Source organism: Protopterus annectens, chromosome 3.part1 (genome assembly GCF_019279795.1).
Source record: "Protopterus annectens isolate FY-2018-M chromosome 3.part1, PAN1.0, whole genome shotgun sequence".
NCBI classification, from domain to species: Eukaryota; Metazoa; Chordata; order Ceratodontiformes; family Protopteridae; genus Protopterus; species Protopterus annectens.
Window position 1 is genome coordinate 49,115,334 of NC_056732.1, and position 18,706 is coordinate 49,134,039.

The following is an 18,706-nucleotide window of genomic DNA, read 5'->3' on the forward strand; positions in this document are numbered from 1 at the left end:
ATCACCAACTCTTGCAAGGATGACCTTGGTGGTGGCTAACGTCAGAGACGGTGACTATGGGACGTCCATTTGTTCTTCCCACTCCAGTTGCAACAGTAACCACGGAAGCCTCCCTGATCGCGTGGGGGGCATTATCAGAGATGGACAGCCCAAGGTACTTGGCAGGCTCACGAGGCTCATTTGCACATAAACATCCTGGAGATGAGAGACGTTCGTTTAGCGTTGCAGGCCTTTCAAGACTCTCTTCCCCTAGGCATGATTTCAGTCCAGTCGGACAACATGTCCATAGTCTGGTACATAAACAGGGAGGAACCAAATCTTACCCCTGTGTTGAGAGGCTCTAGGATTATGGAAATGGGTAGAGTCCACCCAGCGTTTTCTGATGGCAACACACATTCCGGGGAAATCCAACGTAATAGCGGACAGACTCAGCAGAGCTATTCTGCTACCTCACGAGTGGTCTCTCAAGAACGAAATAGCGGAAATGATTTTCCGCAGATGGGGCCAGCTTTGCTGCAACCTTTTTGCCACCCCCACAAACACCAAGTGCAGAAACTACTTTGCCCTGATCCCTCAACAGGGACAATGCCTGAGGGATACTCATCCACGATTGGCCTCCGGGACTCCTATATGCTTTTCCTCCCTTTCCACTGATTCCCAAAGTATTGCAGAAAGCCAATTTTCTGGGCAGGACACTTATCTTAATTGCCCCATATTGGCCTCGTCAAATTTGGTTCCCCTTCCTGAAGCCTCATCTGCTGGAGGAGCCATGGATCCTGGACCCTCAGGTCAGGAGCTCTTCATCCTTCTCTTCAGACCATTAAACTGACAGCTTGGCTGCTCCAATTCCCAGAATAGCCAGATTCTAGAATTTATCAGAAGCAGCGCGGCATATCCTATTGTCGTCTCACAAATCTTCAACTAGGAAACTTTACCTCAGTAAGTGGAAAAGGTTATCCATCTGGGCACAGCAGAATAACATTGACCCTTTCCTGGCATCCATGTCAGATATTTTGGAATTCCTAACAAAACTGTTCAGTGAAGCAGCTGCAGCAGCAACCATTCGAGTCCAACTGGCCGCTATTTCTAATTTTCATTTAGGTGCATCCGAAAATGGTATCATGTCTCATAAGCTGGCTAAGGCTTGATGCACTTAAAACCACCGATCAGATCTCCTACTACTCTTTGGAACTTAAATCTAATTCTGTCCAAAATTATTCTTCCACCCTTTGAACCTGCCTCTTCTTGTGAGCTGAAGTATCTTTCTTGGAAGACCATTTTCTTGGTGGCTATTACATCAGCACACAGAATTTCGGAATTGCAAGCCCTTTCCATTAAGCCACCTTGCTTAATATTTCATAAAGATAGGGTTTCCCTCAAGACAAATCTATTGTTCCTACCAAAAGTGTGTTCAGAATTCACACTAAGTCAAACAATTGAGTTACCTGTTTTCTTTCTCAATCATTCAAACCAGTTGGAATATATGCTTCACAAACTTGACATCCATCGACAACTTCGCTTCTGTTTGGACAGGACAAAAGATCACAGAAGGGCTGATCAGCTGTTTGTCTCCTTCTTGGATTCTAAAAAATTTTACCAGTCTCCAAATCTACATTGTCTAAATGGCTGTCTGATTGTATATCCTTTATTTACCATGAAGCGCGGGTATTGCATTACATGACAAAGTCGTTAAGGCTCATTCTACAAAAGTGGTTTCTACTTCTGCATCCTTCTTGACCAGGTTACCTATTGATTCAATTTGTGCAGCTGCCACCTGGTCAAATCCATATACCTTTATATCTCATTACAAAGTGGGCAAGGCCTCCAGGGACAGAGCTTCATTTGGGTCTGCTGTCCTGAAACAGGTACTCCCGTAAGCCACCCAAGATTGTGGTGCTGGGAACGCTACCCATCAATAAGAATGAAGGTGAGATTGAACAACTTCACATTAAGATGTTATGTACTTACCATAATGTTCCATGTGAGTTGTTGTTCTCGCCTTCATTGTTATGACCCCCCCCCCACCCCCACCTACCCCCTTCCTATGAGAGGTACCATTGTGGTTTTGGTTTTCTTGAGTTTCCTTTCACACTGGACTGTATGATTTCCTTGAAATCTGGGGTAGGTTTTACACTAGTTGGCTGCAAACAAGATCTGGGGAATGTCCGACTTGGAGCCGATGATCGGCTCTGAACCCATCGGTAAGAATGAAGGCGAGAAGAACAACTCACATGGAATGTTATGGTAAGTATATAACTTCTTATTCCATCTCTGAGCCCTGTGGTACACCACTGTAACGTGTTTGCTAACAGAAGTGGCACCTCTGACACTAACTGCATGGTTGGTATCAAGTCACCAGTTCACTGTCCACTGCACAACGTATGGATTTATATTCAGACTTACAAGTCTGTCAGTAGTGCCTGCATCAGTAATAGGATGTGAGGCCTTGGCGAAGTCCATATTTTTTGTATGTACGTATAACCACCGTCCACTGTTTCAGTGACTTTCAAAGAAATTAACAAGGTTAAAGAGTCTAGACCTGTATTTAGAAAAGCTGAATAGACGAGAACCCAGTGATAAGAAATTTTCAATGTCAAACTGTTAATGAGGTCTGAGATGGTATATCTTTACGTAGAAGACTAGTCAGACTAATAGGTCTGTAGTTACTGGGATCTATGGCTTGGCCAGCCTTGTGAAATGTTATTACAATGGCTGTTTTCCCAGGCTTGAGGAATGTAACCATTTGAGAGACTTAGATTAAAGAAGTTAAGCAACTGTTCAGAAAGGCTATATTTGGTACTGATAATCAAGCAGTGTGATTTTTTTTATCAGATTCTGTGGATGAGGTGGTGCTGCCTTTTGAGTGGACTGGGAGTGCTTATTTCATAATTATGGAAGTCGCTGGGACTGCAGAATCAGTGGAAAATAGCTGTAAGTGGGTGGAGTAAAGTGGGCACTAAATTTGTCAGCTGCAACATACACGGTTTCCTTTCCATTAGATTGACAGGTATAATATATTGTGGACCAGTGCCCAGCACTGCTGGATGTTAGTTCTTAACTTCTTGACCAAGTAACAGAAATATTTGTAGGTATTCGTGGTTTCAATGGCTGTTTTATCTTTTTATTAAACTGTAAGTTTCTTAATGGTACCCTTAAGCTTACGTTAGTGTGTGCTGTTAAGGTAAGTACCTCCTATAAGCATTAAGCAATTTCTTCTGATTTTTATGTAGTTTATTTTTGCATATATTTCACCTTAAGGAGATTGTTTTAAAATATATTATATTTGGTGCTGGTAGGGATTGTCCTATCAATACAGCTGTTTTAAGCAGGAGTAAAAGAGGTATTTATGGTGGTTTTAGCAGGTGTCCATCAGATGAGAGCTACAGCAGAAGTTATTTTCATATGCAAGTAGTTGGCAAAGGCTTGCTTTTGAAAAGTTCCTAAACACAGAAATGTTTGCAAGGGCAGTATATCAGTTTTAAAGGACAAGGACAGTGATTTATGGTCTGATTTAACAAGAAAAGATGCCATATATGGAGATGTGCAAGAAGTAGCCGTATTTGCAAGGACTAGAGCAGTAGTATTTGGACCCCAAACAGAAATTTTAAGTATTGGTACAAAAGAAATGGCATGTATAATGTCAAGGAAGCATTAGGCATGCCAACAACTGGCAGTGTAAGTCAGACAGTTTATTGGTAGATAGCAGATAGTCCCCCAAGAGAATGGTGTTGGGTTTTATTGGGATTTCAGTTAACATGTTAATATAGGTATGATGGTTAGAAGGAGTTCTGTATTTAGCTGTGAAGTAGTAATTAATAAATTTAGTGTCCCATAGATGTAGTGGGATAAAGCACTCGCTGCTTGCAACCAGCGTGATCCAAGTTGAATACTAGCTTAGGCACTTCATAGCACAGGCTGGGACAATGGGGTATGCCATTCCAGGGTGATGGAGACTGGTCTCTAGCCATGTTAAACCACTGCTCTTGGGGCAGAGCCTCATTTGAAGAACATAGGGCTATCATGATGTGGGAAGCCAGTACCAGAAAGATATGGAATTGCCCCCCCCCCCCCCAGCCCAGTGAATGCAGTCTCTGTCAGTTCATGTGGGGGAGCATATATGCACAGGCAAGAGGGCATAAGTGGACATCATTGTGACTGAAGTGCTCTCATGACCGTCAGATGTGAGGTTAGACCACAAAACAGAAAAAAGCTTCAATTGCCAGAACACCAGTGAGAGCACAAAGCACACTAATGACTGCCTAGATGATACTGCACCCCTCAGACAGGAGGAAAAATGATTAAAAAAATGGTGTCCTGAAGAATCATTCTTGTGGAGATGATGTCCTTAACAAGTACTGATACTCCCTGCAGGTCTGAAGACACGAGAGACACTAAACCCAAGAATAAAGGGGGAGAGTGCCTTCATGGCTTTGAAACAATGTTTCTCTCTGCCTTCATAGCTTTGAAACAATGTTTCTCTCTGCCTTCATGGCTTTGAAACAATGTTTCTCTCTGCCTTCATGGCTTTGAAACAATGTTTCTCTCTGCCTTCATGGCTTTGAAACAGTGTTTCTCTAAGTGCATATATTTGAATGTGTTCAAGTTGCAGGAAGGTTTTTTTTTTGTTACAGTACATGCCCTCATATCCAGCCTCTCTTTAATCAGCCATTAAATTTCTGCCATAGTCCTAGCAAAAGACAACAGAGAAGAACAACACTTCCGCCTCCTCTGGGCTAAATAATGACAGACATTTGAGTTTTAGACTTCTTAGTCAGAAAAATGCATACTAACACAAATCCTGTTATTCTAGCAGATTTATAAACTATAAATGCTATTTCTGATTAACCAGACATTCGTTTATCTAGCCTAAGATCCAGTCCCAGCAAGACCGGATAAGATGGAGTCTACTGTAATACTTCTGGGACTGAGTAGAGCCATTCTTAATGTGTTCCGAATTAAAATATGCTAGGTGTGAATGTCCAATATGTGGACTGGATCTAAAAGGATACTTATGACAGCAGCAAGAGCTTTAGCCAGAATCGAAAGTCGTGGTAAGAGAGGTGCAGACTTTTCCTGCAAAAGCAGGAAGGCTTGTCATAGTCTTGTTCTGTGTATACACATACTGGGTCTGCTTAGAATGATCGCATCTACATAGCCAGATATTAGTCATTTATCTTTTCTGTGAATCTTGGCATCATTCTGTATGACAGCAAAATACCACCGAAGACCAGTGTCTTTCCTACCTGGGGGACACTTAGCAAGCTCATTCATATCCTTATGCATGCGCCCCCCCGCATTGAGCACCTAAGGTCATTCACTTGCATGTGGACCACCGTTGGGTTATAATCATGTTTGTGGACTTGGCTTCAGAAAGTCACCAGCTGTCACCCTGCTGAGGGTGGTGTTCATATGCCTCTCTATAAAGTCACCTGTTACTTAAACATTCCCATGGGTAGTTGAAGCCTTTTGGAACTTAAGAACTCTGAGTCTGCACCCTTGTGACTCCTAGAATTGTGCATTGACTAAGGGCATGTGGAGTTAAACTGGGTTTATTGCTGTGTGAATTAATGACTGAGATTTCTTAGTTCTTGGTCTCTGAGACTTGGGCAGTGTTCTTTTAGCAACCTAACCATAACCTGGTATAGTGGTCATCTGTGCTGTAGACCTGTTTGTTTTGCATACCACATGTGGCCTGAGCTAACTCCAAGTTCAGTAAATACCTTTATCTTCTTCTTCTTCTTCTTCTTTCGGCTTTATCCCGGTTAGGGGTCGCCACAGCGGATCACCTGTCCGCACATTGAATGGCAGTGGAGTTTTACGGTGTCGAGTTGCCAGCCCGGCGCCCAACCTTCCACAGAAGGCACACTCACACACACACCTAGGGCCAATTTAGAGTGTCTAATCCACCTGCAGCATGTCTTTGGGATGTGGGAGGAAACCGGAGCACCCGGAGGAAACCCACGCGACCACAGGGAGGACATGCAGACTCCGCACAGAAGGCACCCCAGCCGAGGATCGAACCGGAGAACCTCTTGCTGTGAGGCGGCAATGCTAACCACTGCACCACCGTGGCCGCCCTTCAGTAAATACCTTTATCTAATGTTCACTAATCTGACGCCATTGACTACATATGACCACAGGCTCCTGAAGTTACATCCACTGTGCATCCTAGTTTGACTCTGAATTCAATCTGGAGAGAGTAATGTAATCATTTGCAGGGGTTATAATAAGTTCAGTTTCAACATTTTATTATGGGATCAGCCTGTTGCTGATGTTGATGTGGGGAAAACTGGTGTTATTAATTGAATTTAACAGCTCTTGAAGAAATTCATTCGCATGATTTCATGAATTCACGAAGTGGTTAATATCAAGTAAGGGGCCAAAGTAAATCTAAGATTACATTAGCTTTAGATACTTGTTGGTTGTTTAAAATATGTATGTGAAAAATTCTGGCACTCCAGATTAATGCCTCAACACCTGATATTGCATCAGTTTGACTTTGTGAAATATAATTTAATTCACTTTTACATTATGTTGCATGTATCGGTATATCAATGTCCAGCACTGCTTTATTCTAATTATATATTATAAATAAGTTTTGTTGCTGGTATACAGGTATTGACCACCTGTAAATTATGATTTGGCTTGCCATTGGATTGCATAGGTGAGGCTTGGATTTAATTCAGAAAAGTGTCAGGATATTCCCTTCATAACAGTCATAGTACAAGCCATGCTTGGAGGGTTCCATTGTAGCAAAAGTAGGTGGTGAAGGACCTGAAGGTCATAACCACCCCTTCCCAGGAATCATCTAATGCTCTGTGAAAAGCAGTGACAGTGAGTAACATGTTAGTGAGACTGAGTAATTAGAAGAATTGATTTCAGGGGTGCAGAAGGTCATCTGGCATTGTATGTGGCATTTGTATGGCCACTTCTGAAGTGCAATATCCATTTCAGGAAGCCATAGCTAATAAAGGGCAGTAAGCTGGTAGAGAATTTGCAATGTAGAGTTGTCAAAATGGTGAGTGGAGCAGAGGCTCTTGTGTTTCACAAAAAAACTTTTGACAGCTTGGCATGTGTGCAGCAGTGAGAGAGAGGGGCAGAGTGAGAGGCAAAATGGGGGATATGCTTTTAATGCATTTCATTATTGTGCAAACAGATGAGGTAGAACTGAAGAGGCAGTAGCATCGGGAGATGAAAAGGAGGCATTTCAAGTGGTTGGACCTTTAGACTCTCTCAGACCCAGTTGTTCCATGGAGGTTAATAGTACGATTCAAAGACTGCCTGGAATGCATGTAATGAAGGCTGTGAGGTAAAGGTAGGGAAAGCGCAGCTGCGTATAAAATCAAGTCAATATTTAGATGTACTCTATATAGACTACAGGTTGCTGTTCTGTCTTTAGTCATATATGTTCAGAAGTGACGTATTGCTCTGTTTTCCCTGTATTTTTATTACAAGTCTTGTTTTTTTTATTACCATCATATGATTTTAAGAGACAATGGACTTGTTACAGATTAATTTATTTTCTTTTTAGAACTCGCCAAATGGGTGGAGCCACTGAAAAATCTGAGGTTTGAAATCGGTTGCATCCCAAGTCTAATCGACTACATTAAACAGGTTGGTGAATTTTCATGTATGTTATTAGTTTGTACTTCATAGCCATTGTGTTGTGTACTGAAGAATCAAGGCCGCCTGATTTCTCTAACTCTCCAGGTCTTTGAATCAATCACTGATTACATTTGTCAGTGTTGGTCATGCCTTTTAGCACTCTGTCTGCCATAAGATGTGTTTTCTTTTGGTGGAAGGCTACTGTTGTAAGACGTAGGCCTCTGATTTGAGGTAGACATATAGTGTGTTCACAGACCCAGTTTAAGAATGGAATCATATACTAGTGTTTGGGTCTTTACATTAAGTGAGAAGGTCTCTGAGACAACAAGGTGCTGGACTCGGTGGAAGGTTTAAGAATTTATGCTAAACAGTTTGATCAGGTACCTCTTCATTTATTAAAACAAAATAATAGTTGTCCTCCAGTATGACAAAGGATAGAAAGTGCTTGTAAAAAAAATACTCAGACTGAAGATGGCTAAGCAGACTGTGCTTATTGTGTTTACAAGATGTCTAGAAGTCGCACTAAATCTGAATTATAGTCTAAAACTATTAGAAAAATAAAAAAAAATGTGATCTGTAATAGACAAGAGTACAATAGCTAGAATGGGTTACTTTTTGTAGGATGGCAAGTCCCTGTGCCCCCACACCTGATGTTTTAATATTTCATCTCCAAGGATACACTTGAACAAAAATTTTCCCCTCCCAAAGGTGCTGCATTCTAAAACTTGTAATATTTAATATTGGGCATGTAGGATCACTGAGACACCCCCCCCCCCCCCGCATATTTTGTAATTCCACTACACATGCAGGGTGTGCATTCTGCTGATTTGCTAACTTTGTTGCAGAAATTAGATTTGATGAAATGTCAGGCCTGTATAATGTCCTTCCTCATTCTCATTGTTCTGTTCTTGTTCTTACAGTATTCTTCATACTTGGGATATGCTGCCGAGGATAGCCTAACATCTGGCCAGCATACCAAAGTCTTTACACCTTCCCTGCACTGCAGACTTAGACATATGTTCTGTGCGCAAGGTGTAAGGTACATATGGTGAAGTACGGATGCCTGATCCTCAAAACTGAAGTGCATGTGCCTCCCCCAAGGAGCCTAGTTAGCCATTCAGGTGTACAGATCTCCTTCGGACAAGAGTGCTATTGGAGTGTTCCCATGTTGTTTAGTGCAGAAAATGCATAGTCGTTTTAAATCTGGCTGTTGTCACCTGGTCGCAGTTCAGGACCACTACAGGAGATGTTTTAATCTGGAATTTCATCACAGCATCATCAGCTATCTCCAGCATCAAGATTTCAACTCCATGGCTGGGTATCCTTTAACAGAAATGCTAAGTACCGTCCTCAGTGCCAGGTGTGTAGCACTGATGGAGGAGGGCTTGTTTTATGATCGTAGGAGCATGAAAGTCTCTAGGGCAGACATGTCTGGCTTTTCTTCACATTGCACTGAGCTTTTGGTTAACCTGCATTTCTTTTCTTGGACAGTCATTGTCCTTTAAGCAAGGGGTAGACACTCACCTTTGCATCAGTGGTTGAGAATGAGAAGTCTGAAAGACACCACCACCTTTGCAACAGCTGTTGTCATCAACACCCTGTATTTTCCATTGCCTTCCTTGCTCAGTGGGAGTAAGTGATGCTTTGCAGGCTTGCAAGAATTGAACATTTTTTGTCCCCCAGAGCATGTTTCTGGGACTAAACTTGAAGAATCTCGGAGTCAGTACTGTACTGTATTTGGTTGAGTTTTGGCTTGTTTTTCATGACAGTTAAATTGGTCCACCAACATTGTCACTGGCTGAGCAGGCAGCATACTTATCTTTGGTGCTGGGAAGAATAAAAGGCTGTTGGTTCAATCCTCACACCAAATGCTTGCATTGGTGTTCCAATTCTAAGACTGTTATGTGCAGCAATAAAGTGAGTGGGGTGCTAAACCTCCTAATGATGCTATCCTTTGATTGAAACAGTGTCCTGTTTGTCAAGTTAATAATAACTCAGGACAATGTTAAAGATTCTGGAACAGTTATTCAGTGTGTGTAGCTTTGTTAAAGAACCCACATGGGTAAAAAATCAAGCCAAAAGCAAAATTAGCTTACCTTGATGTTTTGCACAATTCAAACCTGCCTACAGTTGTCTAGTTATTGTCAAGACTTAATTTTAATTTATTTTCTCATTCTGATTGTCATCATAGAGCAGATCTGCTGATGTGATCTTTTTTTTTTCTTGGAAAGGCAGTAATGCATTCTGAGGGCACAGTTAATGAGATTGTCACCCTAATCTTTTTTTGTCGGATATAATTTACGTTCATTTAAAATGGAAATATTGAAATTTGGTGATGACATTCAGAATCTACACTAAAAGTGCCAGTGACTAATTCACAGACTAATGTCAGTGGCACAACAGGGAGCACACTCACCTTTGGTGCATAAGGCTGTGGTTTCTGTTCCCACACCAGGTAGATCAGTTGCTGACACTGTAGTGCAGCATAAGGTAGGTTCTGTACTCATGAATGTGCCATCCTTCTGATGAAATGTTAAACTGAGGTCCCATCTGCTTAAGTTGGTGGTAACTCAGGTGACTATAAAGATCCCATGGCACCTGTTGAAAAGAATAGGAGTCCTTTATTTACAAAAATAACTTAATTACAACATATTTACATACTTAGAAATATATCATATACAAATCTGTTAACACATATTCATAATTTCTTATGCAGTCATGCTAAACTTTCATCCTTATTAAACCCAGCTCCTTTTTCCATAGCCACCATCTGATTTTAATTAATATTGTTACTAAAAACTATTTACCATTAAACATAATTTCATTTTTTCTTTAATTCCATATAACCCATATAACATAAAATAACTTTGTATCTATTCTTTTAACATATTCATTACTTCTACTTGGGTGGCGCAGTGGTGCAGCGGTTAATGCTGTCGCCTCACAGCAAGAGGTTCTCCGGTTCGATTCTCGGCTGGGGTGCCTTCTGTGTGGAGTTTGCATGTTCTCCCTGCGTTCGCATGGGTTTCCTCCCACATTCTAAAGACATGCTTCTAGAGCATTTCTCCCCGGGCCTCCGCTGAAAACAAGATCTGTGGAACCTAGTCGGACTTTCCTGGTCAACAAATGTTAAATAAATAAAAATAAAAAATTCTATTCTTATAATCCCATATTTAATCATATTCATGTTTGTTTTATCCGCTTTTTAAATCTTCAAAAAATCTTCTTTACATAGTTTTGCCGTAAGTTTTTTGTCTTTTACATTTCAAAAAACATGTTCTGTAGTTTCTTCTTCTTAACATGTCTATATTTTTTTCTTTTTATATGGCATATTTCCTTTAACTGGCAATTTATCTATTACCAGTCTACACAAAAAAAAAAATCTTGACATTATATTTTCTGATTACATTATTTGCTTCTTATTTTTATATCTTTCATTTTTTCATCTGTTAGATTTTTCCACGGTTTCCACAGTAATGTTTTATTATCACATTCTTATACTATACTTTTCTGTCTCTTTCTATATCATCAATTTTTAGTTTCCACAAAAATATTTTCCTTGGTAAAGTTTTATTTCTTTATTTATACACTGTTATTCCTCTATTTTTTACAATACCCCAAAATTAGTCATAATTATAATATTTATACAATTTTATAGGTTCATAGGTGTTTACAAGGCTAATGACCACAAGGGCCTTTTTAAGCCTAGCCATGCATCCCAAATCTCTGACAAGTTCTGATACCTTTGATAAGTGTATGCAGGGGCCTGGGAGAAGAACCATTTACAAGTTAGGGCCTGAGAGATGAACCATTTACAGGTTGTCTGTGCCCATTAGAGACATAGGGGTCAAACCAGGGATGAATTTCCTGTTTCCCATCCAGTTTTCCAAGTTGCACTTGAATTAGCTTAGGGAGGAACTCTGTTTCACATAGATGTGGAACCTGTTCCAGAGACGGGGAAATCTGTGGGATACATACCTGTCTGTCTAGCAAGTCCTGTTTATATTACAGGCAAGGTTTAAGTCTTTAGAACGGGTAATTCTGATACTGTGTGTTTTGCGGATATGCAGGAGATCCATCAAAGTGGGGTCTGACAGTCCCCTGTATGCCAGGCATAGATCTCCCCTCAACAGCCTGTAGGAGACAGAATACAGAGATAGAGCCTTGAGGCAGTCTGCATAGGACATTTTACTTAAGCCCTGTGTTCTTTTAGTGAGGAACCTCTGTGGATGTTCCAATTGTTGGATATGCCTGGTTAGGTACATACCAAAGGGGGCATTGTGCTCAGTGATAGGTATGATGAATGTAGAATACAGTGGAACAATGGACTTGGATACCATACCTTTGTTTATAAGTTGCACAACATAGAATGATCTCCAAACTATTGTAGACACTTGATGGTTAAAGACTAGGTTACTACCTGTGTGTGTTCCTAAGTCCTTGACTACTGGGTCTCTAAGGGGTGTGTTGTCAGTATGATAGTTACCAGGGGTGGATGACTTCCCGAAAGATGCTATTATGCATTTCTTGGCATTTCGTTTTAGTACATGACTCTGACACCAGTTTTGTCTGTGTCAGCTCCTCCTGAAGAACATTTGTGTCAGTGTGGGATTCAATGATAGCTCCTAATTTGCAGTCATCTGCAACTTTAGTCAGCCAGAGACCACTGACACTGGCCTTGACTTCAGAGAAGTAAATTCCAAAAAGGACTGATCCCTGAAAGACTCCACTTGTGATTGGCTTCTTTGTAGAGGTGGACTCCTCATTTCTAACTTCCTGGTTCCTGTGTCTTAGCTAGTTGGCTGTGCACCAGGTGACATAAGAGTTTGTACCTGACCTCTTGAGTTTGTCAACAATGCCCGAGTGGAGCATTATGTCAAATGCCTTGGCCAGGTCATGGTAGGCAGTGTGAACAATTTTGCCCTCATCCATTGCTTTGGTGACCTTCTCAAAGACATCCACCAGGTTGAGTAGGCATGATCTGCCCTTGACGAACCAAACTGGGTTGGGTCCAGTGGCTGGAGGTTTACTATTTCACTGTTCCATGATAATTCTTTCCATGGCTTTACATACAAAACTAGTGAGGCTTCTGGGTCTGTAGTTTCCAAGGTCTCTAGATAACCCACCTTTGTACAAAGGGATGACTTTTGCTGCACTCCATTCATGAGGCATGAAACCTATTTGGAGGCTATAGTTAAATAGCAATTCCAGAGGCCCTGATAGGTCATGTTTCATGCTGTTTAGAAGGCATCCTGTGATACTGTCTAGGCCCATTGATGCAGTGTTCTTGGCCTTAGAGAGATCATTAAGGACCTGTTCCCTAGAGATAGCAGGGGGAATTATATTTGATCACATTTCTTGGATTTTGGGGGGGGGGGGGCTAAAGTTGGAGCTGAATGTATTGGCCAGTAGGTTTTCTAGATCTTCTGGCTCAGTATAGGTGACTCCATTTACAATGAGCTCTGCACATAATTGTGTATTGCCTTTGAGGTTGCAGACTTAGCTAAATAATGCCTTGTAGTTGTCCTTGGCCTGGGAGGCCAAATTCACCTCAAATATATCTTTCGTGGACTTTATTTGTCCTCTGAGATGTTTGTTTAGTTTGAGAGTGCTTTTATCCTGCTGGGTGTTGCACCTCCCAATTTTACCATGATTGTCTTCCTTCTGTTATACAGCCTGTTGATTTTTTGATTCCACCAGGGTGGCTTGTTTTTTTTTTTTTTTTAGTTAGTTCTATACTTCTTCCTGGTGCATACACCTGCATCTATGCAGCTATTAACATGCTTGTACAGGGTTTCTTTGATCTCTTCTGCATAGGCAGTAGTGTTCTCAGGGTTTATGGGGGCTTGAAATTTTTCCTGGTTGCCACTTAATAGCAGGAGGTTAGCCGTAGAGTACTTCCTGAATATTCACGGCTTAGCTGGGGTCCAGGTTTTATTTTTACTTCAAAGGAGACCATTTTGTAGTGTGACCTTTCCAGGAAAGACATTACAGTAGGGTGTGTGCAACATTCTCACCTATCAGTGAGGACCAGGTCCGGTATAGCTGCACCCCTGGGTGGTGTATTGACTATCTGGTTCAGGGAGTTTGTGTTTACAAAAACCATGAATCTCTGTGCCTGTGCATTTGGTGTTGTATAGGATTCCCAGTTAATAATGGGGTATTTAAAGTTGCCCATGAATACTAATCTCTCATCTTTTTCATTTATCCACTTAAACACTTTGTACAAATTTAGTGAAGAAGTGTATACCACTAGGTTAATTAACCCTAAACCTCCTCCTCCTTTATTTACATACAAAACTCTTTTTATTGGGTTTAATCTAGAACCACATAGAAATGAAAAGTTAAAGTCAAAGTAAACTTGATTGTCTATCAGATATACACAGCAGTGCAAGCTGAATGAAATTGCATTGCTTTGGTCCCCATGCAAGACAGAACAATGAACACATAGTTTGAATGACAGTAAGACTAATGCACATACGTAATAATTAAAGTAAACAACACAATAAATTACCACAGCTGGACAGGAAGACATTAGACAGTATTATACTAGTAGGTATTGCAAGAATATGACTTCACAATGTGATTGCTTAGTGCACTTCATCAGTTGTAGTATGATATATTCAGGTGCTCATATTGTACATGTATGGAGTGGTGACTCACTCCTGACTTAGAATATTGCACTTCATCAGTTGTAGTATGATATATTCTGATGTTCATATTGTACATGTATGGTGTGGTGACTCACTCCTGACTTAGAATATTGCATCTCATCAGCTGTAGTAAGATATATTCTGATGTTCATATTATACATATATGGAGTGGTGACTCACTCCTGACTTTGAATATTGAACTTCATCAGGTGTAGTATGATATATTCTGATGTTCATATTGTACATGTATGGTGTAGTGACTCACTCCTGACTTAGAATATTGCACCTCATCAGTTGTAGTATGATATATTCTGATGTTCATATTGTACATGTATGGTTTGGTGACTCACTCCTGACTTAGAATATTGCACTTCATCAGTTGTAGTATGATATATTCCGATGTTCATATTGTACATGCATGGAGTGGTGACTCACTCCTGACTTAGAATATTGCACTTCAGTTGTAGTATGATATATTCTGATGTTCATATTGTACATGTATGGTGTGGTGACTCACTCCTGACTTAGAATATTGCACCTCATCAGCTGTAGTAAGATATATTCTGATGTTCATATTGTACATGTATGGTTTGGTGACTCACTCCTGACTTAGAATATTGCGCCTCATCAGCTGTAGTAAGATATATTCTGATGTTCATATTATACATGTATGGAGTGGTGACTCACTCCTGACTTAGAATATTGCACTTCATCAGGTGTAGTATGATATATTCTGATGTTCATATTGTACATGTATGGTGTAGTGACTCACTCCTGACTTAGAATATTGCACCTCATCAGTTGTAGTATGATACATTCTGATGTTCATATTGTAGATGTATGGTGTGGTGACTCACTCCTGACTTAGAATATTGCACGTCATCAGTTGTAGTATGATATATTCCGATGTTCATATTGTACATGTATGGAGCGGTGACTCACTCCTGACTTAAAATATTGCACTTCAGTTGTAGTATGATATATTCTAATGTTCATATTGTGCATGTATGGAGTGGTGACTCACTCCTGACTTAGAATATTGCACTTCATCAGGTGTAGTATGATATATTCTGATGTTCATATTGTACATGTATGGTGTAGTGATTCACTCCTGACTTAGAATATTGCACCTCATCAGTTGTAGTATGATACATTCTGATGTTCATATTGTACATGTATGGTGTAGTGACGCACTCCTGACTTAGAATATTGCACTTCATCAGTTGTAGTATGATATATTCTGATGTTCGTAGTGTACATGTATGGTATAGTGGCTCACTCCTGACTTAGAATATTGCACATCAGCTGTAGTAAGATATATTCTGATGTTCATATTGTACATGTATGGTTTGGTGACTCACTCCTGACTTAGAATATTGCACCTCATCAGCTGTAGTAAGATGTATTCTGATGTTCATATTGTACATGTATGGAGCGGTGACTCACTCCTGACATAAAATATTGCACTTCAGTTGTAGTATGATATATTCTGATGTTCATATTGTACATGCATGGAGTGGTGACTCACTCCTGACTTAGAATATTGCACTTCATCAGGTGTAGTACGATATATTCTGATGTTCATATTGTACATGTATGGTGTAGTGACTCACTCCTGACTTAGAATATTGCACTTCATCAGATGTAGTACGATATATTCTGATGTTCATATTGTACATGTATGGTGTAGTGACTCACTCCTGACTTAGAATATTGCACCTTATCAGTTGTAGTATGATACATTCTGATGTTCGTAGTGTACGTGTATGGTATGGTGGCTCACTCCTAACTATTGCACATTCAGGAAGTAGTAGCATAAGAGATCAGGGTAACTGCACCAGTTATTGAAGCAATTTGCCAGAGTGATATCTATAGCTGATACTTCATAGCAAGTGACATTGATATAATTTATCACTGTTATGCCTGGCATTCAAGTTCAGCAGCCTTGTGGATAGACACCATGTGGATTATCTGCAATAACTCCTTTTCAAAACTGTTGGCAACATAAATACTCTTGCTGAGTATATTTTTCTCATCAGTACTGAATTTATTAAATAAACCGTTTTTTTACTGAATGATAATTTATATGTTCTCCAGAAAAGACATTTGCTTTATTTATATTGTGTTTTTCCATTGAATTCTTATTTATTCCCAAGTTTTATACCCAACACAGAAATGTCATTCATTGTGAAATATATACCACCAATCCTTACTGCATCACCTAAGATTTACTTTTCTGTTCGTTTAAAGCCATCCCTGTCATCTCTAGACACTCATTTGTGTAAATTACTTATTTTATTCAAATTTCATTTTTTTCCAGTTATAATGTCATCTGCATATGTTAACCGAACTGGAATTCTTAACCCTTCAGGTGTTATATACCCAGCCTCCTTACTTTTGTAATTTATTTCACATACTATCACATTTATAACTAATGCAAAGACTATACAACTCACTGGATATCCCTGTCTTACACCACACTTCCTGTGTACCTCTTGGCATAGCCAGAGATTTACAAGTATTTTTACTTTATTACTATACAATAACATTCATAATTTTCTAACTTTCTCCCTCTTATTATATTCTTTCATTATTACCATAAGAGTTCATGTCTAGCTGTGTCAAATGCCTTAAGGTCTCCTATCATGATTTTTGGATCATAGGATGATACTAGGCTATTGGCCCGGAGGCCCTTATAAGCCTAGCCAATAATTTTGCCCATGTTCCCTCAAAGTCAGCACCCGCTTCCCTGTTTCCCCTGTCCAGCAGGGACACAGATGGGATCCCAGGGATATATTTTCTGTTTCCCATCCAGTTGTCCAGGTTTCTCTTAAAGAGGGCTAGAGAGGTACTCTGCTTGACATGAAGAGGGAGTCTATTCCACAGACGGGGGAGTCTTTGGGACACAAATCTATCCTGCCAACAAGTTCTATTAATGTCACAGACCAGGTTAAGGCCTTGCGTGCGGGTTGCATGAGTGGAGTTTGTGTTACGGATATGCAGCAACTCCATCAAGGCTGGGTCTGCAATGGCCTTGTATGCCAGACACAGGTCACCACTGAGCAGTCTGTATGAGACTGAGTAGAGGGCCAGTGCCTATCTGTATAGGATAGGTGTTTGAGACTCTGGATTTTCCTGGTCAGGAACCTCTGTGGTCTCTCCAACCGCTGCATGTGCTTGGCAAGGTACATGTCAAAGGGAGCATTGTACTCGGTAATGGGTCTGATAAGGGAGGAGTACAGGGACATTATGACCTCCTTGTTCCTGAATGAAATGTCCTTATTTATGAGGTGGGCCATGTAGAAAGTCTTCCATACAACGGGGGCGACTTGGTGGTCAAAAGTCAGGTTATCATCAACCTGGGTGCCCAAGTCCCTCACAACTGATTGCATGCTTAGTACATTGTTATTAATGTGATAATTAGTGGGGATGCCATTTTCCCCAAAGGGGATAATGATGCATTTCTTGGCATTCAGTTTGAGGTCATGCTTCTGGCACCATTCATTAGTTTGGATAAGGCCCTCTTGGAGGATGTTCACATCACTAGGGGAATTTAAGACAGAGCCCAGCTTGCAGTCATCTGCAAACCTGGTTAGCCACAAACCACAGGTTTTGGCTTGCACCTCAGAAAAGTATATCCCAAACATTAGAGGCCCCAAGTCCAGTCCTTGGGGTAATAATATCATCCAAAATGTTTCTATCTTTAACAATTCTTGATAACACTTCCCTTTTATACTACATATGCTATCTTCTGTAATATTTTCCATTTTAATTTTAAATCTTTTTGTATTTTCATAAAGCTCTTATAATCTTTATTGTTCAGTACTGTCGGACTCCAGTTTTTCATTTGTCTTCTCTCTTCCTTCTTCCATATGAATTTAAGTATTCCAGTACATAATTCTTTATACTTAAACCTTCATTTAACCATTCATTCCAAATCTTTAAAAATACATATTTTTTTCCAGTCTCTTAAATTTCTATACATTTCATACCATATTCTATCTGGGCCTGCAGCCAAATTTATATTTACTTGTTCTAATACTTTCTCTAGATCATTTAAGGAAATCTCCTTTTCCAGTTCTTTATTCTCTTTTTCTGTTCACTTTTTTACTTTCCGTGTTTTTTCACTACCTTGTATTTTTTTTCTTTAAACATTTCTTGTACATATTGTACTACACTATTAATAATCTTTGAGTTATTTCCATTTATCCTTTTACATTTTTTTATGTCTCGTTACACTACCATCTTCCTTTACTAATCTGCGTAAGTAAATTGATACTTCCCGTTTTCTTTGTAAAAATATTTTGCCTGTATAACAATTCTTGTATTTTTTTCTTGATTTCTTTCATATAATTCTTTTTGTCATCATAATTTCTATTATTATGTTCTAAATCTTCCAGTACATCATTATATTTTCTTTTATATTTTTCTTTCTCTACTTTTCTCAC

The 18,706-nt window shown here is 39.9% G+C and overlaps 1 protein-coding gene across 4 annotated transcripts in view; it reads left to right on the plus strand.

Annotated features, from left to right (window-relative positions):
* VIRMA (vir like m6A methyltransferase associated) overlaps positions 1-18,706 on the plus strand; it is a 1,734,630-nt gene that overhangs the window by 1,039,721 nt on the left and 676,203 nt on the right. For all 4 annotated transcript variants that reach the window (XM_044066546.1, XM_044066545.1, XM_044066547.1 and 1 more), the window contains one exon: positions 7,532-7,614. In XM_044066546.1, the coding sequence (XP_043922481.1) occupies positions 7,532-7,614 (83 nt within the window). The remainder of the gene's footprint in view (positions 1-7,531; positions 7,615-18,706) is intronic.